This window comes from Micropterus dolomieu, linkage group LG05 (genome assembly GCF_021292245.1).
Source record: "Micropterus dolomieu isolate WLL.071019.BEF.003 ecotype Adirondacks linkage group LG05, ASM2129224v1, whole genome shotgun sequence".
NCBI classification, from domain to species: Eukaryota; Metazoa; Chordata; class Actinopteri; order Centrarchiformes; family Centrarchidae; genus Micropterus; species Micropterus dolomieu.
Window position 1 is genome coordinate 22,592,429 of NC_060154.1, and position 27,966 is coordinate 22,620,394.

The 27,966-nt window shown below is 41.9% G+C and overlaps 1 protein-coding gene across 2 annotated transcripts; it reads right to left on the minus strand.

Annotated features, from left to right (window-relative positions):
• Positions 1 to 503: 503 nt before the first annotated feature.
• Positions 504 to 27,883, minus strand: gatad2ab (GATA zinc finger domain containing 2Ab). 2 transcript variants are annotated; one of them, XM_046049814.1, is made up of 11 exons: positions 27,723 to 27,883; positions 9,393 to 9,701; positions 6,118 to 6,241; positions 5,809 to 5,940; positions 5,491 to 5,562; positions 5,222 to 5,338; positions 4,839 to 5,039; positions 4,450 to 4,699; positions 3,927 to 4,330; positions 3,564 to 3,795; positions 504 to 3,256 (listed from the first exon to the last, which is right to left on the minus strand). In XM_046049814.1, the coding sequence occupies exons 2-11, from the start codon at positions 9,686 to 9,688 to the stop codon at positions 3,123 to 3,125; spliced, it is 1,962 nt and encodes a 653-aa protein (XP_045905770.1). In that variant the 5' UTR covers positions 9,689 to 9,701; positions 27,723 to 27,883; the 3' UTR covers positions 504 to 3,122. The 2 variants fall into 2 exon arrangements, with proteins under 2 accessions (XP_045905770.1, XP_045905769.1); XM_046049813.1 differs by lacking the exon at positions 27,723 to 27,883 and adding an exon at positions 17,562 to 17,668.
• Between the last annotated feature and the right edge of the window lie 83 nt (positions 27,884 to 27,966).

Sequence of the window (27,966 nt, forward strand, 5' to 3'; positions counted from 1 at the left end):
GTAAGCAAAAGAAAAAAACCACTGCAACTATTGTTATGTAATGACACACTACGAGCTTTAGACATGATCTTGAGCTTGTTGTAACATACTGCATTACACTGGTAACCTACATTTACTGTGTACAAGTAAAGCATGATTTCAGCCTAAATGAACAGATATACGGAACTTTAAATGTGTGTATTCACCTCCAGTGTCCCAAAGGCAAGTGAATAAATGTAACTATGATTTAGGGCTAAAACTAACAATTAATTATTCAAAGTCCTGTGTGACATTATCAAATGTTCTATTGGGCCAAGTCCAAAACCCAAATACATTCAGTTCTCAATGATATAAAACAAAGAAAAACAAAAAACCCTTGGAGAAGCTGGAACGAGACAATGTTTGGCTGTACATTATGATAAATCGATTATTTTAAGAGTTACAGATTAGTTTTCTCCCAATCAACTATTTGACCATAGTTGCAACTCTGCTGTCATGAACGAACAGGCAAACCAGCCATGAAAGAGGGGTTAAAATTAGTTTTATTATTTGATAGAGCAGGAAAAAAATTCAAAAAAAACAAACAAACATTTCTCATACATAATTTTCTTTTCCATCTGGGCTGCACTGCGTTTAGCAGAGCTTACAACCCCAAACAAACGGAATGGTGATTTTGTTGTCAAACAGCAGCAACAGGCAGTAGTCAGGACAGCACAGGGTTACACTTAGCAGGGCACAAAATGACGGGCTCATTCCAGATTGCTTATTTTGCATCCACAAGACGCGGGCTGCTACCTTCTGCCTTTCAGGAATGTACAGACAACCTGGAAGATTTCCCGATGCTACGCTGAGACAGAAATACAAAACCTTGAGAAATTTAAATTAAACTTTGTACGCTTGTATTTCCATCAGCAATACGCATACTGCATTGTTGCGCCATCCTAAATGAAACCCAAATGTACAGTGATGATACCCCAATAGAGAGGGATAAACTTCAACTGATGCCCAGTTACCTAATGCAGTGCACCATCTCTCTGTATGCATGCCCGATAAGCAGTGAGCTGAAGAGTGCACTCTGGATACAGGACACAAATCCTTACAATGTCGCATTAGATGATCACATCATGGATGAATTGTGAAATTAAAAGTGAGGCAACAGGGCAGCAAGACTCCAGGTTTGTAAATGCATAGCGATGAGATAGCCATCACTATTGCTTAAATGTAAAAATTATAACAAATATGGGACAGATGCATTACACAGAAAATGACTGCTGGGGTGGTTAGCCTCCTGACAGTTGGGTTTGCGTTTTTAAACATATTGCTCGTAAAACATTCAGACTTTGAAATATGCATGAACATTTTATTTTTTACTGCTTAAAAACCAACACAACTGTTGAAATATTTTTTAATTTTTAACATTTTTCCAATAGGCTACAGAAATGTCTGAGTAAAGCCATTGCTGAGCGGTCGGGCTAAATATATTGGGACCACCCCAGTGACTGAAATTAAAGACAACAGCACATGGTTTATAAACAAATTCAACGCCATGAGCAATGGGAACTACCCTGTTTAATGTAGGACATATTGGAATTCACTAGCTTATCCTGTGCTGCTGCAACCTGATAAAAATGCGCTAGAACTCATGTGAAAGGCATAGTTAGCTCAATTTAAGGACCTGACAGAAATCATACACACCCTTAATGTTAAAGACTAAGAAGTTCATGTCATTTGTTGCTATAGGGGTTTTTGCATAACTACATTCTGAAAGCTGTCCAGCTTCTCACAGACCAATCGTAAGGTGAGTGGGGAGTCACCGGACACACAAGAGAAAACAAAACATTTTAAGTGGAGGCCCATTCAAACGTAGGGCATTAGCATATATCTTTACTAACATGACCCTATAAATAAACCCAGAGACAGTGTGTCTATAGAAGAAAAATAATGCACCACAACCTATGACTAAAAGCAAAACAATGTCAAAAATATGACATTCCTTACACCCCCTCAGTTTAGCATGAATTCATGTTTATATCCAGAGAGGGTTCAAATAAACTAGAAACCTTCTAGCAGAAGGGATTCCATTTGGGCTCCACTAGTTCTTTGGAAGGTTTTTTTTTTGTACAATATTCAAGAAGAATAGTCCTCCAAACATATGCTCCATGTCTTTACTTGAGTAAGTGAAACCTTAATCTTTATTCTTCCTCTTCATCTTAGAAAAAACAAAGTATTTAAAAGTAGGCCACAACATGGAACCCAGCAGATGTAAAACCACCTCAACAGTAACATGAGCCTGTAAATTCAGACCTCGACAACAGGCCACTTCCAAAGTATCAGGGAGCACAATATTCGAAACACAGTATATGACTTATAGAAGAAAAGACGAAATCCTAACATTCAGCCATACAAAATAATCTGACACACATCAACTTCTCAACTATACACTGCTGTGGGTTAGAGAGAAGAGGCAGTCTGTGTGCAGATACAGATCATTTTTTACAGTCTTTTTTTTGTTATTCATTTTTGCAAAGCTGAAGCAGTTATCATTTCGTGGATGGTCCTTGAAGCTCAACCACAATCCCTGTGATGAGGTCTTCAGTCAAGTTCGGTTCAGCCACCACATGGGCCTGAGTCTGATTGGATCAGAATGGAGTAGGGTAGGACATAAGGCGAATATTCTATTATGTATAAGAGTGATTATTATTTTTTTCCCTGCCTAATCCAGAAGCAGGGGAGCTCAGGGATTGTTTCCTCTTGGTGCAAACTGGGAGGTTCAGCCAATATACAGGGAGGGAGAGGCAACACCGCTGGAGACGTTTGTAAAATTGTACACGCCCATGTAAACCCTCAAAAAAAAAAAAAAACAACCCCAAATTCTATTTGACATGTTCCTTGTATCCCAGAAGCCCAAGTTGTCACAGCACAACTCCAATTTGGGATGAAGGATTCAGGTAAGGAAGATGGTAGCAGAAATATCTGAGGAAGAGGTGAAGGAACGCCTGTATCCAACAGACTAGGCTGATTCTCCCCTGCACCATTTTAGCCAGAGGCAGAGTCCATAGAAGGGATTAGAATGATAATGAGAATGGCTGTTATTGATATTAAGAGGGGTAATAGTTATGATGTCAGTAGGGAGGAAGATTGCATTATTTCCATGTGTTGGCTGCTTGGGAGATAGAACGGGAGGGAATCATGTCCAGGAGGTACTCTCGCTGACGCTCGACAGCAGAGGTGGTCTTATGGGCAGACAAGCTGGGGTTCACATAGGCCATAGTCACACCTGTCAGGAAACAAACACATCAGTGGTCAATGTACTGGAGACTGAACTTTTGTACATTTATTCTATGAATGCATATTACACAGTATTTTCAAAGATGAAGTAAGAGGATGGCATTAACCAAGATGTCAAAACATGAGTGATGATTTATTTGAGTATCATGACACTACAAAATAATTCTAAAAGACGGAGAAGTAACAATACCAGTGAGGAATCCACCTTAGAAGAGTGTGATTACCCCAAAGGGGAGCAGAAAGAGAGAACGGGTGAGGCGTGTTCCCCTGTCTAACCTCGTCTCACGTTTATCTACCTGTGTTGCCGCTGCTCTGCTTCCTCCAGGTAGCCACGTTGCCCTGGTTACTGCTGCTGCTGCCGGCGCTGACCTTTGACCCCTGCTGCAGCAGGCGTGCAGCAGCATGCTTACCTGGCCTGCTGCCCAGCGCTGCTGCTGTCACTGCGCTCTGCAGCTGAGAGGAAGAAGTGAACGAGTGGGCCACACCACGAGAGCTCATTGCAGACTGGATGCTGTGTGACAGCTGACTCTGCAGAAAGACAAAACAATGGGAGGCGTGCTGTGTGTTGGCGAAGGTGTTACTTAACACGCAAATGTTTTGGCTACTAATCTAAGAAAAAAACATTTTAAACAACAGTGTTGGTCCATCACACTACTAACCGGCTTAACAGTGGAGTGGTGGGCAGCCACAGATCTGTGCTGCATGGCAGCCCTGACCTGCTTGTACTGCTGGGACATCAGCATCTCACTCTTCGACATTGAGGGAGAGGAGGACGAGGTGGTTTTAGAGACAGAGGAGGAAGATGAAGACGAGGCTGCCTGCTGGAGGATACGCTGCTCAATCTCCTGCTCCTGTTGGAGTGCCTTAACAAAGGCTGCCTTCAGTCGATTGGTGTGCTCAGCCTTCAGAGCCTTCTTCTGATTGGACGACATGCATTGGTCGCAGAGGATGGTACCAGCCTTCTCCTTCCTCCAGCGGGAGGTAAAGTCTGTCTTACACTGGGCACAGGTGTATGGCTCTTTGAGAATAGTGCTGGCCATGGCAGCAGCTGGGCCCATATTACCTATATAAAAAAAACAAAAAAACAAAGCTTCTTTAGACTACAAGTCAACAAGTATATTTAATCGACCATTTTACAACAACATCCCTAAACTAGCTAGCAGAGTGCAAAGATCTACCCACCCCTGCCGTGCATCTCCAGAAGTTTTTGCACCACCTCTTCCAACCCCAATAAGTAGATAAACTCATTATTTGCTGCTGAAGGCAGAAAGTTGAACTCAGGGGCAGGAGGTTTAGGTGGAGGGATCTCCAGCAGCGTCTTCTCCAACTGCTTACGCAGTGCAAGCTTAGCAGCCGCCTGTCGGCTGGCTGGGGAATCGTTGACACTCGAGTTGGGTGATGCTGAAGAGCCCTTTAGGCTGGTTGGAGAGGCCTGGACACAAACACAATAGAAACCACTTCAGCAACTACACATGAGGATGTCATTGTTAAGGTTGACCATATGCATGAGAGCTATGCAGCGTCAAACTTCCTATGAAAAGGACGAGTGTGCTTGTATACTGTGTCCTCACCTGAGGGATGTTGACCATGACATTACTGTTGGCCACATTAGCCACCCGAATGAGTCCCTGCTGAATGATCCTCTGGCCCTGGACCTGGACATTGGGCACAGAAGCCCTGGGAGCCAGTAAGAGTGGAGGGGGGCCTGAACCGCTGTGCTGCTGCTGTTGCTGACGTAGACTGGCTATCTGCTGGGGAGTCATTGCAATAGGCTGATAGCAGCACACACGCAGAAGCAGCAATCACAGATTCATGAAGAGAGCAAGCAAGACAAAGAAAGAAATTAAAAAACAGCTCTTTATATCTTAACTTCTTTAAATGAGAACACTTCAAAATGTGGGCCAAGGTGATTAGAAATTTCATCTCAACAGTGTCGTCGCCCACTCACACTAACCTGGGCCCCTCTGACCAGGGGTGGCATGACAATCTGAGAGTTGTGTTTGGACGGGACGTGTTGCCCACCCCGCACCAAGGGAGGAGGGATCACTGTGCCTGAGCTTCGACCTGTCACCTGTAAACACAAAAATGCAAATATACAGTAAATGACACACTTGTGTTGCTCAGTATCCTCTTTGTAAGACGTATAATTTACTTTATCATACATCAATCCAGGATCTACACTACAAATTGTGGCAGGTGGCACTAACAAAATGTTGTAACTACCTGGAGGGGTCCTTTGCTTGATGTGATGCTACCTCTCACCAGAGGAGGAGGGGTGGCTACAGAGCCAGTCGCCTAGAAATTAACAGGGTATAGTATTAGACCATAAAGTTGTGTTTACCTAAAGGCATGAATAAGCAAAAAAATCTTCATTGTTGATGTAAATTGGAAAACAACATTTTAGGAAAACCAGGACCCTTATCATAAAGAGCAGTTGTGTTTTCATAAAATCTTTAAAAAAAAAAAAATTCCCATTCCTGATGCATCGATCAGCTCTAACAAATTAACAATCAACACTCTTTCATCTCCTGGGGTTTGTACCTTCTGCACAGTGCTCTCCTTCTGAATCTGGCTCTGTCGTAGTTTCTTAAGCAGCACCAGCTTGGCCTCTTGGAGTCGCAGCTCCTCCTTCAGCTGTTTGATGATGCGTTCCCTCTCCTCAGGAGAACTCTTCTATATGTACACACCAAATCAGATAAAAAGAAGACTCAGCAGAGATAAATGTACAATTTAAAAGCTTTGTCACTAGTGACTAACCCAAAAATAGTTGGTACGGCCATCACTAAGTGAGAATGAAGACTTCTAAGTCAGTGCGCAGTGTTTTATGCAGTTTAAACACTGCTTTCCTACCATGAGTTTATCCGTGTCAGTCTTGGTGAAGCAGTGGCCATTCATGAGAGGGCTGGATGGCTCATTGTCCGATAACACAATCACATCATCTGGCGATGGTGGCTGCCGCTCTTTCTTAATGTCACTGAGGAGAAACACAAAAAGGCAGAAAACAATAATACTGAGAATGTGTTTCATCGTTCAATCAACATTCAACTCCAATTCCTTCAGCCTAGAAATACCGCAACTAACTTGTAGTTCTGTCTTGCATCCAGTAGATGGCAGTATATAATTATAATTTCATCTTCCCTGTTGTAGTGCAAATGTGCACTGGGACACACAAGACGACAAGAACCAAGAGATCAATAATGGAGTAATGGCGGCAGGGGAAGATCGCAACAACCCATTATCTCCAGCAAAAGGTTACATCAGATAGACCTCCTGCGCTCTCCCTTCCATCAGAAACAGCAAAGTCAGTCACAAAAACCGTGCAAAAGGGCAAATTAACTACATTATTGCTTTTATAGAAAGAAAAGGCCTAAAGCCTTTGATAAAATGTTAAGAGGCTTTTCCTGAAGACTAAGGAGAACAAAGGCGACTAATGGGACGCTACATATGCATCAGTCTGGAGGGGGGTGGTTGTAATTTTTACAACGCGTGGACCACGGTAGAAGAAAAAATCTGCTTCTGTCACAGTGGGGATCCTGTCAGCTCCTGAGGGTCGTGCGTTAAAAAAAATAAGTCTGAATGTTAAGGAGAACTGGTGGAGGTGAGGTAAGGCAGGGACTGTGTAACAGTGTGGGAGAGGTAGAGGTTTGGGTCATAATGTGGAGTTATGCATGCATAAACAGAGTGAAGTTATATAATTTGTTCAGAGGCTACTGAGTGAGCGGCTTCAGGACTTCAAGCTTAGGCCCAGTTTACCACCCATACAGGGCCTCACCCCTCCCCTACCTCCGTGGCGAGGCCTGTGGCCTAGCCGGATCGGCACAGCCTGGGCCTCAGCTCTCCCCTCCCTCCCAGCTGCCGACACCAGAGTCACAAGCTGAGCAGAGCGGAGGTCCGCTGGAGACAGTGAGGGTGACAGTGAGGGGGAGGGGAATACATGGCCAGGAGCCAACCTATTGTGTACACTCTCTCTCACTCAATCACTCAGTCACTACTTCACATGCCCATCCCCCATCCTTACTTGTTCATCTTTTATACTCGCAACTCACTGACTCAGTTCTTCACACTTTTTCTTCTTTTTGCACTCTCCTGTCTTCAGATACGTCTATCTGCGATCCTCTCCTTCCTCAAAACCTCGGTCTAACAGCTCCCCTCAACAGACACTGCATGCACAGTTCAACAAGGTCAACTACATAACAAATAACCATGTTGTTTATACTTAAATTTTAGGATGAGAATTTCAGCAGACTAAGCAATCACAACACAAGCTACAACAAACATTTATATCAGTCATACCGCCCGGCTGCTTAGTACACGATCAAACCTTGTCAATACATTATACTGCTACTTCCTGGAAAGCACTTCCGTGATGTGTTTCATTTAAATCTAGAAAGATGCCCAACACCCCGACACTTTCAGAAAACTGCTGGCCTGAGAAAGATTACTCTCCTGAAGCACAGCTGAAGAACGAACCGGCAGCAGTGTCCTCCCCAGCTCTGTTTACATTCCGCACATAAGATATGATAAACTGTCAGACACAAGAAGCATTACAGAGGAATCAAGAGCTTCATCATCTTCCACAAACAAAATCCAAATGGTGACCCAGTGCCTTGACTGACTTGGCCTCCCTGACAAAATGACACAGACTAGCTTGCGATTGCTGCTACTACTCTATTGAGAACAGCTTACACAAGCATCACAACACACAGCAGCTTGGTTATGTAAGGTCCAGTGCTTCTGCATGCCTCGGCTTCTCCGATCATGGCTCCGCGCTAACCCCACTAGGATTGCTGAATCAGTCATTATTGCAGTAGGCTTCTGATCAAAATGCCATTTTAAGCTACGTAAGGCTCTTTATGTAAGGGAAATAGTTAGCAAAGATGTGTTCAAATACTGACATTCTCAATATGCAAACTACTTAAGAGGAGAACTGTTTCTTCTCTGTGACACTTCTTATACATGAACCCATTAAAGGCATGGGGCAATTTGGCGTGATTTACATTTCAGCGATAGTTTTAAAAAGTTGGCCTACATAGATCAAGTCTTTTGTACCTAAAGGATAATCACCTTGTAGTGAGTAAGCACACAAACCGATGGTGAGGGTTAAACCGGGGCCAAAGGTGACACTTCTGTGAACTTGTGATATACCCCAAACAGAGCCAACACACTTCCAGCTTAATCCCCTCTTTCTGTCCCACTTGAACTGCCATCACATCAGTGTGTGTGTATTTATCGCTCTACCAAACACGTCACATGACATCAGGCATTTCTCTGTGGTCATGTGACACACCCACCACCCCTGCTGGCCCCTCCTTCCTCCAACGGCTCCTTCCAATGTGGAAACCATGGCAACGGCCAGTTGGAACCAGTTTGTGACACATAGCCTTCATTTTGTGTGAAGTGTGAGGCAGAGTTCAGGTGCTGCTGTGGGAGAAAATGGAGCCCGGGCCTCAGGAGCCTCAAACTTTTCAAAATGGGGGCAGGCTCTCGACAACCACACAGCGACTTCCTGTATGACTCCTGTCAGACCACTAGCTAGTGCAAAGTTAAGAGAGAAACCCGAAACTCCAATAGACACAATCACACGCACAACCACGCTTTGTGCATGCAAGCATGAAATCTCAGGCCTACAGTATATGAAAACTAATTTAGAATTGTTTAAACAAAACTTATACACAAAATACGCAGACACATACTGTGCCTCAGTCGTCAGCTTGTGTGAAGTCTTGCCATTCACCCCTCCACCCTAACCCATATGGTGATTCAACATCAGATAAACATAACCAAATAGCAGCAAAATTTTCTTTGCATTTCATACCATCACACACACAAACTGCTTTGTAGAAGATTATGTTGCATTTTATCCAGCTGGAAATACTAAAGGTTTTATTGTGGGCAAAGTTGACTGGCTGACTATGCAATCTTGAGGCCCAGTGTGCAGGAACAGATGTAAATGTTAAAGTGTTTATATTAATCCTTTCATTGTTATGCACAGATTAACGACTATGACACAATCATGTAAACTGAACACTAATATGTTGGCATGAACACTGAAGCATTGCTAGTACTACTTCAAGAGTTCAACACATCAAACAGCTCGTGGCAGGTGATATTTGGCCTTGTCTCACCTTTTGGATGTGCTCATGTCAACAGGCTCGTCTCCGGTCTGCACCTCCACCTTGATGGTGGCCTTTACTTCCCCAGCTTTTAGGATGCTGGCTGCTACCTTTGCAGCCTGCTCACTCTTCAGCTTGACACCCTCAGCTCCAGATCCCAGCAGGGCCAAGGGAGCTCCAGCTTCATCACCTTTCTCCAGCTTAACCCGTTTACTGTCCATGTCCCCTGGGGACTCTACAAGAGCTGCATGGTCCCTCTCCAGAGCCCGCTTCTGGCTGCGCGTTTGACGCACTGCCTCCTCTGACATGGCTGCTCTCACCCTGGAGAAAGAGAAGATTGAAACCGTTGGAAACGGTGACAGTGGAAATACATTTACAAAACAATAACAGACAAACAAAATAATTCAACTTGTGGCTAATGCATGGATTCAAAATAGACAGCAGGGTACAGGTTTGGACAGTAGATGAATATTTAGATAAAGGCGCACTGTAGTAGAAGTTTAACTTTCATGAGTGTTAGTGCTAGTTTCATCAGAGCAACTCTCAAAATGAATATTACTTTTCATGATTTAATCATATTATACTGCACACTCCTTCTTTACACTATTTTGCAGGCTCCTATAAGTCTGAGTTATCCCCTTGTAGAAGTGCCTTTTGTCACTGAAGTACGTTACCATAACCACATCTCAAAATACGGGAAGGCACTAAATGAGATACATTTTTTATATCAAGCGCTCTGATGAGTTTTTTTTTTTTTTAGGAAAATAAGCCATCATCTTCAATGGTCAGTACAGCTATAGCCAGCAGAGGATTCCCAGTCCAATCTGATTTGGAAATAAGAGTATATTTATTTCTCCAGTAAGAAAGAAGAAGTCTTTTATTTTTGTTGGTGGAGTTACCCTAGCTGAGGTCTGATCATTGTGTGCAGTAAACAATGCAGCATCCACTGCAGGGAGGGAACACGGAAAGTTGTAACTGCCTGAATTTAATTTAAATTGAGACAATAAAACTGGACGACAGCATTGCAGGTGTAAGCGCTACAGTGATAACTGACCTGACAGGTCTGACAGGAGTGACTGAGGAAGTTAAACCAAATAGGTTTAAATGGCAGACAGCCTACTAGAAACAAAAGCTCCCAATCAATCCCACCTATTGTTGTGAATATCAGTGTAAGTTAAGTAAGTACTTTTAATCACATTTTATTCCAAGCATTGCCATTACATGAAACAAGGGATTCAGATTGTGCAAACGAAGCTGCACCAGTGTAATTATGTGAAATATAAAGTAGCAGCAACACAAAACAAAAACAAAGAACCCCAAAATGTGTGTTTCGCCCTGAACCCAGATGTCGACTAGGGCTGCAACAAACAATTATCTTCATTGTCGATTAATCTGTGGATTATTTTCTCAATTAATTGATTAGTGGTTTGGTCTACAGAGTGTCAGAAAATTGTCAGAAATGTCGATCACCGTTTCCCCAAGCCCAAGAAGACATCCTCAAATGTCTTGTATTGGAGGAATGAAACCAGAAAATATTTACATTTAAGAAGCTGGAATCAGATCATTTTCTTTATTGATTAATGAATTATGAAAATAGTTAGCGATTATTTTAATAGTTGACAACTAATTGATTAATTGTTGCAGCTCTAAGTGCAGACAGCGATATGTTGAAATATCTGAAAAGCCATTTAATTTTCCCACCTTACTTTGCGGTTCTTTCAGTGTTTTGCTTTACAGATGACAGGCTCATAGAGGGAGTTTTTGTACACATTTTCCTGTGATCAATGATAACCTTTGCTTTTTATCTTTAAGCCTTAGGAGGTAGCAGAGTATTAACATTTTTATTTATATGTTACCACAACAATATTGAAATAGTGTTTTAAGAATAATTTTAAGAGTGTCAAATATCATGAAAGGTGGGTTTTGATGTCTGTCAGCAGCTGTTGACAGAAGTTAGTCATCCGTGATGCGTCTGCCCTCCTGTTGTCTGGTAGACACGTTCTGGAATGTCCGAAAACACGACATCATATTAGCCTCCTCCTTCCTTCCCCGTATGGGCCGTGCCTGTGGCCTCCCCATCTCCCTCTCCCCCTCCCTTCTGCCACCCCCGTCTCTCCAGGGGTTAAACCTGCGCCTTCCTCTCAGTCGCAGACCAGTTTGAACCGGTTTTCAGGGAAGCGCTTTTTGTCTCATGGAATCTTGGGATGGAGTCATGTGGAGCTGTGATGATGGCACGTTGGACTAGGAAGTCACTAAGTCAGCTTTCTGAATCAGATATGCAAGATGGTGTACATGGACACGTGCACTTGGGATCAGTCCAAATATTGAATTAGACTATCAAATTGCAATTTTTAAATGCGCAATGATAGACATGAGCTCATCCTTGTGTTTATAAGCATCGCATTTTTATAACCATTATTACCATAAAATGTTTATTCAAGACAGTCTGGGAATACCTGTTCCATAATGAGTGCCTGGCCTACATTGGTCCACTTGGTATGAATGTTGCACAGTGTTGTTGCTATTTTTCTGCTGTGTAATGGGTTTTCCCAGAAATCTTAGTGAGTGAGATTTGGGTCAGCATCTGGGACACTGGCAGTAGGACCAGAGACGCCTGTACACCTCAGGGTTTCCCCTTTATTATACAGCTGGAAATATCAGCTAAATCAAATATTGTACATGTTGATGTACATGACTCAACAACAAAGGGTATAATCAATACATTTTTAAAGATGACCATTTCCCTCAAAAAACTGGGGTGGAATCTCTTTCCAGGTTTGTTTTGTCGACAATGTAGAACTGCAACGATCAATTGTCAACTATTAAATGAACTGGCAACTATTTTGATAAAAATCGATTAATCAGTTTGTTTTACTTATTTTTCCAAAAGAATTACTCAAACTGATTCCAGCTCCTTAAATGTGAATATTTCTGGTTTCTTTACTCCTGCATGACAGTAAAACTGAATTCTACCTTTGGGTTGTGGACAAAAACAAAACATTTGAGGACGTCATCTTGGGATCTGGGAAATATATGTTTCACAGACCACAACAACTACTAATCCATTATTTGAGAAAATAAATCGACAATGAAAATAATGTTGACTTGCAGCCCTAGTCTGCGGTAAGGCTGCTGTTTGTTTTAACAATTCACATCTGTGAATTCAGCCCAAGGTTATTATCATTAACGAAGACGAACGAAATAACAAAAACTAGATCTAAAGAAACATTGTCGTTAACTGAAATAAAAATAAAAACGAGGCTTTACAAAAAAAAAAAAACGATAACTAAAACTGTATTTTTGGTTTTCAAAACTAACTAAAACTAACTAAAATGAAAGAATAAATGTCCTTAGTTTTTGTTTATTTATTTTATAGGACCTAAGCTTATATTTTGAGTATATATGAAGCCAGTGGGACTGATGTTGCTAGGCAGTTGGTCTGGCCCGACAGGCAGTTTAGCGGTGCGCGCTGTGATTAGCCGATAGGCACCTGTTGGTGAGCTGCGGGTGTGTTATGCTTTTGTCCTCCGTGTCAAGAGCTGGCACACTGCGTGTTGTGTGGCTGTCCTGCCACAATTGCTTTATACATCAAGAGAGCCCGGGGTCAGGGTGGCGTCTGGCTTCAGTGTAGCACTGTTACGAGGAGAGCCCATGTAATGTTAGGGGTAGGTTACCTTAATACTTCTGCGTCAAATCGACGGCGTACACTACAGGGCTACACAGAGGCTACGCCGTCGCCTGACGTGGACCGTAAGCTCTGCGATTGGTCGCCTGGGTAGCCTCGAACAACGGCCCTGGCCTCGCAATGCCTCCGAGCCGACCGGAAGTACCCTGCGCTTTGAAGTAACATTTACTAGCAGGCAAAACAGCGGCTGTAAATCAACAGTGAATCAATATATTTGACCGTCGCAACCCGAGCAAAATGACTCGTTTCGCTATCAGAATGTGATCCATTCGGTCGGTAACATTTGAAAAGGCTACACCAGCCGCATGTATACAATTTTACCCCCATTTACGTTAGCGGAGCGCTAAACCGGAAGTCAGCCTGCTCGGCTGGCAAAAGTCAACACAGTGGACGCTGTAGCGCTATTGCCGACCAGCATTTGGGGGTGTAATTGCAGAATGGCGGACACACCTATGCACAAGTTTAAATGCATGGGTACGCAGGAGTATAAATGGGCTTTAGTTGGGGAAACCCAGGTAGGGATCGGCTACGTAGCTGTTAGGATTTGAACATATTATCTTTTACATGTGTACAAAAAATATGAATGCAACAACTGTATAGAGTTGTGTTGTTTAGTTTGGGTTGCAATAACGTTAGTACACCACCTTGGTGGTTTTCTTTTCCTTGTTTTGTTCTGTTCTGGTGGTCTGGCTTAGAGCTCATCCTGCATGTGTGATGAACTTGCCCCTTATCCGTTGATTGCGAGCTCCCCTTGCGCTTGGTTAACGTGTCTGCTGTTCATACTGGGTAGTAGGATTAGTGTAGTTTGCTCTTAGGGTTTTCAGTTTTCTGTATATTTAGACAACGTGTTAAAAATAGTAAAAACTAAAACTAGAAAACCCACGTTAAATACTAATTAAAAAGTCAAAAAAAACAAAAATAAAAACTAATGAAAAATCCTAAACTATAATAACCTTGATTCAGCCAAGTCTGTACTGGAGAGAAAACACATGCGTCCTTGACACTTTGTAAGATGTTGAGCCAAGAGACGCTAGAAATAACTAAACCAACAAACATCCAAAATAAAGCAACTGCAATACAGCTAAAACATTCAGGTCTGTGTTTGTTGAGTGTGTGGAGCCTAAAATGCACCCTGCTCTAGTACACAACAAGGACAGATGTGCCCTGCTGTACCATCCCAGGACACAAAGGCTATCTATCTGCCAGAGATGACAGCCTGCTTGTGTGTGTGCGTGCGCACACACCCATATACCACACAGTGCTTCAGAAACCATATATTGTAAGACTGTAGAAATGGAGGGTGCACATTGCTTTGGCAGTAACGGTGTTGCAGTGAACCGTGTCATGTACAAAATGGCTGTAACCCTTTGGGACTGTGCTGTATCAGACCTGCATGTTACCAAGGCGGCTGGGGTTGCTAGTTTCAGGTCTAGAGACACGTGGCTACTTTTGTCCCAGTAGAGATGGATGGCATCATGAATGCAATGTTTCATATAGTGGATGCACTGCTGCCAAGCAACCATGCATATACTGTGATTATGAGTGTTATGTACGCTCTCACTGGAGCCCACTTTCTATTGAGCGCCTTGATTTCTATATGAGCTCTGAGGGCCTGCTGTGTGATAAGAGGTCATTCACAGCCTCCGGGTTTTCAGCACTCACACTATGAGCTATCGAAAATGTGAAGAAGAAAACCTGAACTGAAAACAAAAACAAAAACAAACTATCGCCATTCATCTAGAGAAGGCATCTTAACTATCTAGAAAGCCTATATGAGCCTTGCCATCAAATGCAAGAGTCTATCTATGCCTAGCCATTCATAGTGTCACCTGAGAAGTTTGGAAGAACGAAAAACATGGCATCAGTACTTCAAGATGCCAGAAGCTAAGATAGTGTTGCAAAGAGACACTGCTCAGAGTACTTGTGACGACAGGGAAAAACGGGTATAACACAAGTACATGACCCAAATTAAAAATCATTATGACACAAAGCTCTTTCTCTGTCCAAGTTGAGCCAGGACAATGTAAAAGTCAATCTCCAGGTTTGGAAATGAGTATGTGTTTAAAATGAATTTCAGAGGAGCATATCTTTTTTAGAGCATCCTTTGCTTAAACAACAATAATTTGGTTTGAAAAAAAGACATCAGGAATTTGTATTCTATGGCCAGGCAATCCAGTGCCAGTAGCATTCCTGGCAGTTCTGATGCTCCCACAGCTACATCCATCCAGAGAGTAAAACCAAATGAAACTGACAACAATCTCACAAAACAATTCTGGCTTGTCTATCAGGAGATTTCTGGAGGGAACTGCTACCCCAAACCTTGCTGCCAGAACAGTAGTTCTGTTCAAGGATCAGCTCTGCCTTTTACTGTGCACAATCCTTGTTCAGAACTCCACCTCCAGTATAAACCGTCTCCTTTCGATGTGAAGAAGCAGAGGCTCTACTCTGAGCTCCCTCCGTATCTCAGAGCTCCTCATCCCATCTCTAAGCCACCGGATTAGCCAGAGTCAGGCATCGCCAAGATGGCGACGGCCTGAGCTTCCGGGAGCGACTCATATTGACCTTCACGAGGGCTCTATAGAAACGTATGGGTGAAGTTGTAGACATTAAGGCATATAAGTTTTATACAGTATATGCCTGTCATATCACAGCTCTTCCGTTTACACTACACAGGTAGCCCTGTGCTCTCGAGGCCCGCGTTCAGATAACAGGAATGAAAAAATGCTGACTGATTTTTGAAAATCAGGTTCGTATGACCTGCTCCCAAAACAAGAACACACACACGCACAACAAAGTATAAGATAAAAACACTAAATCATTCGGAACAAATTACTAGCAAGATCATATTGCTGTTGATTTTGTAGGTTTCGAAAATGCCTAACATTATATCCGTTTTTGGAGAAGCAATTCAAGCAAATTGAGTTGAATACAGTTCAACTTTGAGCAAACGCTTTACTACTACGTCACCACAGCCCTTTCTCTGCTGTCCGCTAAGCTGGACGCAGGAATAGACCTGCCAAACTGAACCATCAATACCAAAAACGGAAGAATGGTAAGTTTTATGTAGTTTAAGGTACGTTATCTGTTGAGTTATCAGATGTACTGTGCTGCCCACACACATAAAGAAGCCTCTCACTGTAAAGAACACTTTGTAACCAGGATTAGAGACGCACGGGGGAAAAAAACATGGTTAGAGATCCATTGTGATTGCAGAACATCGAGTCATACCTGCAACTGTTGTGCATATTAGTGACATATAAAAATTCATAAATTATTTAAATGTAATACAATTTAATAAACTTATATATATGTCATCTGCACCTGACCTTGACAGTAGTCCTACTGAGACTTGACTTTCAAGGCCAGTACAGATATCGCTATGTGCTCATACTTCTGTTACAAAGTTGGAACAATACTAAGATGTTGTTAGAAGCTGTTTAAGATCACTTATCGACTATATGAAAAAGTGTCCATGTCTTAATTTTTACAGCTAGACCCAGGGCCCATGAGTCACTCTTTACTGTTTACAATGCATTTTATCTTCTGCATTTCTTTGTCTTCCACACTGTACCAAAAATTGAAAATTCTCCACAAATGTGGTTCCTTGTTTTCCTCAGAATAATAAGCCCAAAGGGCAGAGCAGATCTTTGATAGAAAAAAACAAAACGCACACACACGTATGAAAAGGTTTGTACCGAGCTGTTTGATATCCTACACAGTAACTACCTCAGAGCAGGCTTGCTCAAATCAATACATTTAACAAATTTGCATTTGTTAGTTGTATAGGCTAACAACAGTCATCTTGTCATTAAAATAATGTGTTTATCAAGAAAATCTATCATCCCTGTGTGGAGTGCGGCAGGATAACATGCACTTGCCTGAAAGCAAATGGAAATCTTGTGACCTGGACTGGTTTTATTGTCAATAGGTCTCCTATTGTGTCCAGTAGTTCATAGAGAACAGCTCAATAGCTAAGCCTCATCCCCTCAGGTAGCGCGCTAGCCCCTCATCTCCAGCACTGTAATGATCTCCCCCACTGGGACTGGACTCAGCCAGGCAACACATTAACGGCCATTCTTTAAAAAAAAAAAAGTATTTTCAACAGTGTCCTTAGGGTTCACCGAGAGGGAAAACAACAATTATACTGACCAATAAAAGCAATACACGTATGGATTATTATTGCTCAATAAAAGACAGCAGAGCGATGACTCTTTCTTGTGTGGCTAAAGGGCCCTGGCCCTTGTAATACTGAATTAATCGCTCAAACTGCCAGTTGTTTTACTAGCAGATATGGCCAGGTGATGATTATCTTAAATTCAGGTTGATCGCTTACTACTCTTTAAAGTGTTACTCCTACTGCTTTCTTTATGCCATTTATTTAATTTCTTTTCAGTTTACATTTCACACCATCACATAGTTAGGTAATCTTCCTTTGGGATATCACCTAAATAGAAAAAAAGATCAGGACTACCGGTACCTATGCTATCTGCGCTCACCAGCTTAGAAGTGGGGGCAGGGATCCAGCTGAGGTGGTGCCCTGGTTGGTGGAGGGAGAAGGGTGCAGAGCGCATGTGATTAGCTGTGCCATAATCTGACTGTACCCAAGTGAAAAATACTCTTGTCTTCTCTCTCTCGCTCACTCTTCGTCCTTCCCTCTTCCTTCCCTCTTCCTCCCCCTCCCCTCCCCTCCGTTGCTCAGTTGTAGGCTCGGCCAGACCAGAGTGTATGCGTGTGCCCCTACTGGTTGTGTCCCGAACGCCAAGGGTTAAGCCCCTGCCATTTTAACGCCACTGACAGATCAGACCATTAGGGTGTTACCTAACAAAATGGAAGCCTTTAACCCTGAATCTGCCAGACTGCCTGTGTGTGTGTGTGTGTGTGTGTGTGTGTGTGTGTGTGTGTGTGTGTGTGTGTGTGTGTGTGTGTGAGCAAGTGAGAGCCAGAGCCACACAGAGTGTATGTATGTGTGCGCATGTCTCCACCTGGATTCTCCCTCAGCAACGTGACGACAACAGCAGTAAGCCAAGGAAATGCATATCAGACTTTTGCACATGAGCAAAAAGATTGCATCAACATACAGGGTCATTAATACATGTATAGCCGAGGTTGGTTTTATAGCACAGACACACACTGATGCCTGTACTTTAAAACGTTAACTTATAACAGAACTAACATAAATAAAAAGCACACATCATTCTCATAGCCCATATCGCTTTGAGATTTTGGCACGTACGCACAGACAAGTCTTGTGCAATGCATTAGAACAGTCTATGAAGTCTTTTGAGAAACTGATTCACACCATTAACAGAACATTATTTACTGACCATCAAATGATGTAAGGAACATCTATATTATCAAGCTCTAAAGCACCATAACATCTCAAGTCAACCTTCTCCAGTAGTTTACTTCAGCCTCAAACGACAAAAATCACTGGATACATTATCAACCACAAATGTTTACTAGCTATAATAAAAAAGGAACAGCTAAATGTTTTCAAAAACCCTGGACACGGATCATCTCCAATTTCAGCTAAATTGCTTCCAAATGGTTACTTCATAATCCTGTAAAACCAGAAGCCCATACCCACATACAGACTGCAGGGCCAGGACACACGCAGGCAACTATCAAATTACATTTCTCAGAAATGGATGGTAGAAGGAAGTGACCAGAGGAGAAGGAGGAAAAAAAGCTTAAAGGGTGTAAAGAAATACAGCATACCAGACAAGACAACTAGGAGCTGAGCACATCGCCACCAGTGCACATAGCTGAAGAACACAACCGGGTAAAGTAGGTCAGTTGCTTCATACTTTTGAGTCAAGTCGGCAATCATAACTTTCAGGAGATCCTTCAGTCTATCAGTAGAGATTAATCTGGGTTAGACCATGGGAAATAAAACATTATGTAGTACAGAACAGACATCCAAAAGACACCAGAGATGAAAAATCATCAAAAAGAGAGATTTCAGATGTGCAGACTGGAGTATTAATAAATATGAAGTGGTTGCAAATTAGGTGATTTGAATGATAATACTGTAAATAAAATACCTGTTGGCATAAGCAAACAGCAGAAGTTATTACAAACCTCATTCAATTGTGCATGCAGAAAAACTTGCCTTGCAGGATTGTTAATTACCAAGCATTTTCCTGGAAGAATGAAAATGAGGAATTTACCTTCTGAAGTTCTGAATCTACAGGCCAATCAACAGTTCATTCAAGAAAAGCTATCACCAGTTTAGCCAGCAATTAGATGTTGAAAATAGTTACAAAATCAAAATTTACAAAAAACACATCAAGACAATGTGAAGTCAGTGTATTTAGTCAATAGACAAGTGTTCGTTTGAGAAGATCAATGCCTACCAACTGGTCAACATTTTACCAGTTTCAGTTCAGCATGCCTTCCTTTTCAGCATCACAACTGGCATGAACATTTGAGCATTCGGTTGCGCCTGCTTAAAGTTTGAATGTTGGGCTACACCTATTCAAGGACAGCAACACCTCTGTCACAAGGTCTGTTTTTAATGGCTACACACAACACCACCATTGGGTGTGGCCATAAGTGGTTCCTATGACACTGGTTACCACACCCAACAGTGATGTCATGACAGGGTAGTACTTTGAGTATCAACCAAGCGGCAACCTCTGGGTCTGAAAAGTGAAGCCAATGTGGAAGAAACTTGAATAAGTATTATTTTTAATGAGCAGCAGGGGGCAACTACACCAGTTGCAAAGAGATGTCTGATTGCATTGTAGTCAATGACAATAGGTGAGTTTGAGATGACAGCGGCTGACTTTTGCCGACTTGATAGTCTAACGTGAGCTGCAGGTGAGGAATAAAAATGGTTGCTAGTTTTCAAATCTTCTAGAGTAAAATAGACAAAGCAGGGTATGCTTTAGGGCATAGCTACCTTGAGATTGACAAGTTGCTACCATGATCACCTGTCAATCAGCACAGAGGTGAATCATAGCCACTGGACCTTATACATTTAACTAGCACCATTGAAAAAACATTTTGGTCGCCTAAAAATTTAGTAGTTGTCCTTAAAGACACTAAGGAGTCAGCTGTTCATTTTTTCCCAGTAAGTACTTTTTGTTTTAAACCAGTTTTTCTCTCTCAAAAATTAGCATCCCAGATAACATCATATTAAACGTAAAATACAGATGCACCAAGCTACCTAGCTCCACCCTCTCATGACCATCTCGTTCCAATAAAACACAAGATGGCGACAGACAAAATGCCAAACTCGAGGATCCAAAATGGTAGTCCAAAAACCAATGGGTGACATCACGGTGGCTACAGTCTCTGGCATCGACTGGATTGTGTCTGCCCCAAAAATCCAGTTGCTGAGTTCTCTAACCCCAAATATTTGGTCAGATTCTTTCTCGTTTAATTATGCTATGTCTTGGCAATGTTTCAGGTGGAAAGAGAATTAAATAAAAGAACAATATGGCACTGGAGTATGATTTGGTGCTTTCATATGCAGAGACAATGTTGGTGCTGACTTTGCCTTAATAGTGTTTATGCCCAGTTTCAGTAAAAAAAAAAAAAAAAAAGTAGTGCCAGTAGTTCAAAGTAGTGCCCAAACGTGGATGTAACCTGGGTAGGCTGAACCTCAAACTGTATCATCATCATCATTCACATTTGTTTTCATTGTCCCACATGAATATTCTCATTAACACAATGTGTCGCCTTCAAACGATACTCGGCCCAAAATATGATCTCTGAATTATCAAACACCACTCTGTAGAGTTGAAAGGTGGATGTCAAAAGATAAATTTACTCAGTTACAATCTATCGTTTGACGATATCAAAACGTATATGGTTTACAGGTATGCTCTATCATTTATTTCATTGTCGCAAATGCCACACTTTCCCGTAATATTTTCACGAGGCACTGTTTGCACCGCGGTATAGCTAGTCTGCCAAATATCCAATGTAAAACTAATATCTAACTTGAAAGTAACTTCACCGCGGTCCGTCCTGCCACACATCCCGGCGTTGCTGAGAAGAACTTTGCATTCAGAATAAACAAACGTGGATGAGAGTGAAGTTTACTAATACTAATACTGAACAGGAGGAATCAGACAATGCAAGCCAAAACGAGGAGTTCATAGCAAAGAGAGAAGTCTGTTGAGCCACACAACACTATTCCAGCAATTCCAGACATGATGTGTGTGTCTAGTCCACCAAGACTTAACTTAACTTGTGATGTTAGCTATAGCAGCAGAGAGCTGTGAGTAGAAAAACTTCTCCACAGTCTGGAAATGCTGGACTACTCTGGGACTGTCGTGTCCTTTCATGCTTTGCTAGCTTTGCAGCAGCAGGTTAGCGAACAACAGTTCGCTGCTAACCCACAACCTAGCTAACGTTAGTTACTTTAAGTGGGTTGTTTCTCAATCTGCGTTCTTGTCTGTACTTGTGGACTTGTGAAACATCATCAGTCGCAGCCAAAGTACTGTTCCAATTCAAAAGTCCGCATGTGTTCTCGCTCCGCCCGTTTTACAGAGCCTGCATTGGTGGTGACTTGTGTGGACTTCGGATAGCCAGATAACCCAGAATGCATTTCGCAGCCAAAAAGCGGAAATGTCGGATACTGCTGTTCTTGTGTCACATATAGTAGTTTTAAGAGGTTTTTTTAAGCAGGAATATAGTTGTTTAAACTCCAAATATGTGGTTGATTTCTCAAGACAGAGCTTATTTTTAAAAAATTGCGTGACGTTTTTGGAGATGCGAGGTCCCGCCTGCTAACGGGTCCAGCCGTCATCAAGTCCGCTGCTGTTCCAATTGCTGAATGACAGCCTGCGTGCTCCCATTCCTGGGAGTTTGTACTCCGGAGCTGAACTTGTCAAATCCGAGCTTTAACGGACAGAAGTCCGAACTTGGCCTTGCTTTTTAGTTTTTCACTCTATATCATGGTATTTGTCGAGGTGTTGGATTTCTCCAGAATCGCATAAGTAACCCCACCTTTATGATGCAAAGAAATATCATAATAGTGTTTCCCCCTAGGATGGAGTTGTAGCAGCAGAGGTGAAGTGAAAAAAATGTGTGCATAGTGCGGTGCCTGCTGTGTGTTTGAATATAAAACCCTAATACAATTTGTGTCAGCAGCAGTGCTGTTGTGTTAATGAGCAGATGATGCAAATTCTAATAGCTTATGACCTCCGAATCATTATAGATAGGACTTTTCATGTTGCCTTGTGTCTCTATTTATGGTTACTTGAGCGGACTACAATTGCTGGGATGATGAAGGTGACACGCTATGATTGGTCCGCCAACATGTAGGCAACAATGTGACATCTAATCACGTAATCTGACAGAGTAAAAATATTGTGTAGTCTGAGCCCCGCACACGGCTAAACACATGCTATAGTTTGCGATTGTTGTTTTCCAATGATACTATACCATCATACATAGGAATTCTGGAGGGACCTTCAGGTATAAAATAATAAAATAAAATAGAAAAAGACCCACATTCAGTTATGGAGTCATTATGGTTATGTGAAATAAGATTTGTAACCACTGTCATTTTTACCCAAAGCCTACATGATATCAGCCTGATAATGTACAAGAAAAAAAAATGGGACAGTAGAAAGGACAGTGAGCTTCAGGAATGATAATCAGGTCATTTCTTTCCTATGTAGTATGATGTGGTAGAAGAGAATAAAAGCAATGTGTGGAACACCTCACAGCACTCTGGCACAAAGACTAGCATATGAACTATTTATCCCTATTTTTATCTAGCGTGACACTATAAATTTCACCCGATTCTTCATCTTGTCCCTTTCCAAACCCCCTTCCACAGCTGTGACTTTAAAGCCTTGTTCTGCGTCTACTAATATACACTTTCTACTAGAGAAACAGATTACTTTGACAATTATAAATGGGGTAAGTGACCAGTGGGCTCAAGCTTCCAACGTCAGTGTAGTTAACCCTTGTTTTGATGACTTCTAGTCCAGGCACGGTAGTGAAATACATGTACACACAATCTGCACAAAACAGCCATGTGGCAGGGAGTCAGGCAGGGCAGGCTGTCCCCTCTTGGACACATGCCTTGATGCTGCATGTATCCAAGTTGCCTGTCTGCCTGTTTGCTGCACTGAGAGTTCGAGAGTTGCCATGTCAGCACTGGCCACACAATGGAAGCACTTGTTACAGGCAGACTGAAAAAACAACTTTGAAATGTGTATTCCATAACCTAGCTGAGAATGTACAATTAGTCTGGTTTACATCAGATCAGATGTGATTTCAGGCAATACTGGTCATGTGGGTTGTCACTTGTGAGCAAAAATGCTAGTTGAACCAAATAGAAGCAGGATTGGCATTAACATTATCCAAGTAAACAGTAAGTTTCTTACCATCACAGTACCAAGTGCTGGCTATAGCTCTGAAAATATGAGGGCTTGCTTGGCTGCAGAAATCAATGTAACCAGTACCCTGAACTTCTAAACTTTAAAAGCCGTTTAGTGGCAGAAGTGGCCTGTCAGTCAGAGGCAAGCAGACGGCTATTCAGCCAGAATCCAGCACTTAGAAAAGCCCCTGTGAACACATATTACTATATACGTTGAATGAATTAGATTGTTTAGGAAATGCTGCTGCGCTATACAGCTACACACTGAAGTGAATACAAAGCAGAAGTGGACACTCTCTTCCAATATACTACATAGCTTTCATGCATTAAAAAGTGTTGTTTTAAATATGTCAAGGATGGGAATATGTTTCTAACCAAACACAAACTTTTAACTGAGCAAGAACTAATTTGTTCACTTCTCTACCTCCTCATGAAAGTAGTGCCTCTATGAGTATGGAGGGCAATCTTAAGCACCGCTTAGTATTTTAAGGGCCAAGTCATTGTAAGCCAAGGTCAACAGGTGTCCATTTATTGAAGGAATACCAAAATGTACGAATGCATGTCCAGTCTGAACCAGTAAGCAGTATTTCTTTGGGCAGTGGCCACACAAATAGCAGTGAGAGCTAGAACTATAAAGCTTCCTGTCACGGGGTAAAGTACCAAGTCTGGGAAGTACGGTGAAGAAAGGTGGATGCTATAAATTAGTCTGAAGTCAAAGGAATTTGAGGTTAGCTTCTTTAAACACAATGCACAACTTATCACTTAACACATGCATCCAACTGTCTAAGACAGGTTGGTCACACTGTTAACACACATGCTTGAGTCAATATAAAGTCCAACAGGGTAAACAGAAAAACATTTCAGTCTGTCAAACATCGGCGGTTTCTTCTCAAACAAACAGGAGAACGGACAGGACAGTCCTTAAAGGACAAGAAAACATTCAGATCTTAAAAATACTATGTAGATGTGCAGGACTGTACCCCCAATGTAATTTTTTTTTGTTCAAAGCTTCTATTGGGCTTTTAAAATGGCTTTCATCATATTTTATGACATCATCGCCCTAAAAAAATTAATTCATAAGATTTGTTTTTTAATTAAAATTAACCTTTTTAATGAAAGTTACAGCTACATAAATACATGTAGGCAGCAGGCTAATCCTAAAATCTCAACAGTTCAGTTCAGAAGTTCAGTGTGACTGACACTCACTAGTTGTGCCAAGGACAGGGGCTGTGACAAGTAGCAATGACACAAACTACTAGAGCCGAAATAGATTTTTGTTATTGTGGTTACATAAATATAATTTATGGTGCTGCTAACCGTATCACAGAGCAGAAGGAAGAGTGCGCAATAAAAAAATAATAATATTCTAATAGTTTGATACTGCTAGCTCACCTAGCACCACTAAGCTAGCGAACATTACAGCTCAGCCTTGGAGGATGCCTTAAATGTTGACATCCTGGGGGAGGGGTGGGGGAGTCGTCATCACTCACTCTCTCTCTCCTAAAGCCCCTTGAGGCAAATTTGTGATTTGAATTGACTACATGTTCAGAAACAAAGTCAGTCAAAGCACCCAATCACTTTCAGCCCTTCTGAAAAAGTATTTTAACAATGGCACACAGGGTGAAGTACTTAGCTCAATGTAGCAAGCACTATGTAGCACAACTGTGGCGTTGACACTGTCATGTGACATTAAAGCAAAGCTACAAAGTGAACTACCACAGCAGAACAGGTCGTCAATTTTCACTTGCAGAAGCCTCTTTCACTTTTGCATCTTATTTGACAAAGAACAAGGGATTACCACTGTCTGAAAGAATCCTACAGTCTGTCTTTTCCTGATGACGGTGGCTTTATCCTGATCTTAAAAACTAAACTAGAACAAGGTCCCTCATCTCTCATCCACATCGACACTGATAGTCGATTTTTGAAGAGACTTTCTGGTTTCACCAGCATTTCCTGTTAACCTTTTCACAATGACGGGGCTCACACTCGGCCAGACTAACTGCTGTGTTAAACTGCACCCTACAGTAAGCCACACAGATACTATTATAATAACACCACAGCCAGATGTGGATGGACAGGAACAGTAAGAGCTATGCCATACTATTCTGCAAAGTGTTTAGGTCAGTATTAGGTCTATGTGCTGTTGTTACTCAATAGAACAAGTAAGAAACAAAGAATAATGCAGGGAATTTCACATTTCCCTGTAAAAGGGGTACACCATCTGTGTGAAACAGATGTGACTTCCATTTTAAAATGTCTCACATTAATAAACTGGTTTTAAGAAGTAATAACACAATAGTGCAAGTGAATCTGTTTTTTAGTTTAGATACATTGAATGCAACATAGCCATGAAGCAGATGTAAATACTTAAGCGTGCAGTGTAACAATTCCATCCGATCCTTCACGTTCATCCCCATTGCCCAAAATCAGGATTAAACTGCACAAATTGTAATTTAGCACAAAAAACACTTACAGCAAGATTAAATTCCTCAAATAAGGACTTGAAAATACTAAAACTAATACACCCATAATAAACTACACAACAGCTAAAATGAGCAAGGTACCTCTGAGCCCAAGACAAAAAGCGAAAACACCTAGTGGTTAGTGGAAAATACATGTATCTTTAAACCATTTTAGTCCTGGTGCGGCAGAATAAGAGTGGATCTCAAATCATGCTTGTCTGGTCACATCACTCAGGAGGGTTTTTCTTAAGAGGCACCCTTCCTCTGGCAAATCCAAGTCCCATCATAAAATGTAAAGAGACATGTGTCCCCCATCACCAGCCAAGTGTGCCAACTTTCTGCTTGCTCTGAAAGGAAGGCACTTGTTCAGTAGAGGTAGGAATACACACACACCGTTGTTCAGATTAAACACACCTCAAGGACAGGTGAATACAAAACTGACTTGAAGTGTCCACTCAAACAACATGACCCATCGTTCATAGCTTGCTGTAGATGCAGAGACTGCCTTTTTTTAAAAAGCATAACGCTGAGGCCTAATAGAGCCCACACAAGACTTGTGTGTGTATATATATATATATATATATATATATATATCATAAACAAGATACCACACAATTAACATAATATGATTAATATCACAGGAATGTTTTCAGATACTTGACTTCAGCTGGAAATGAACAGTATAATTAGCAGTTACGGAGCCAGCCTTTAGACTTAGCAGGAAGACATCCTATAAGAGGTGAATTAGACCTCAGTTACAATAACATTGATATTCTGCTAAACAGTTGTCTTTAGTCTTGCTTAGGTGATAGCTACTAACCAGTCGTGGACAGACAGACAGACACACACACCCAGACGGAGGCACCACCGTCCACCATTACGCCTCCATAAAAAGGCTTTTCACGGTTGAGCTAATCTGACAAAGTTCTGAGATCAATGGCTCATAAACCCATAATCATACCCATCCACGGCTAAGATGAACAGTCGGCTTAACAATAATCGGTGACAATACTGGTTATGATGTTCAGAAACTTCAGTGACCCAACTTTGTCCATAAGAATAGCTACCTATTTCCAACTAACCCATCAACAACAACAAGCTATCTCATGCTAACGTTAACTTGGCTTGCCAATAACAACCTGTCCATCTGTCCGGCTACAAAACCAGTGGCTAACTAATGGGAGCTAACAGCCAATTGTGGTTATTAGCGGTTACAGAGACTGTATCAAAGTTGCTTAACACTGTAGCACATACTCCTTTAAATACAATGATAGAGATTGTGGCATTTAGTTTGGATGTCTGTACGCGTCCAAATAGCGATACACGACAGACAATGAAACCGACCACATCTCGGTGAGCTGCCAGTGTTAAAAGGCTAGCTAGCGAGCTAAGTTAGCCTGCTAACGCTAACTCCCTGGACACTCGCCTGCCCAGACAGACAGTGGCTAAATGTATTCACAAATTATCAAGCGCTAATTACACACAGAAAATGGCAGGTTTTTTCCTCGGAGTTTTGAAGCTTCATTGTGGGTAGAAAAAATGAATAGCTTACATTACATTATACTATTGGTGCACCTTAATACAAGTTTGCCGGGGAAGTTAGTTTTATTATTCCTCGACTTTTTGAGGCGGTATGTTCTTGGCAGTCCGTGCTCGGTAGGTGTATGTGTGTAGCAGAGCGACACACAAACTGTTACCTTGCATGTTAGCTGAGATCAAGCTATGCTAGCTAGCTTAACTTACGTTAGCTGAGCTAACACAGACAGAGAAACTTCCCTTCGTCGTCATAATTTAATTCAAAAATTTAAATAATGGATTAGTTGATAAGATAATTAAATACATGGACTTACGAAGTCTAGGAGGAGCCTGACCGAGTTACCCCGTAATTTTCAGATGTTTGGTGTTAGTATTTAGCTGGCTTCGGCGTAAAAATCCCGGGGATCCCCTCTCTTCTGTCCGCTGCCACTCCGGTTGCCAGATAATGTAATGAGCCACCACAGGCGGCGTCATGCTGCGTTCATACACACCTCGGAAATGCTAAGTTTCCAACTGCTGAGACAGACAGAAAATGCTGCATTTGGAACTACTACACGG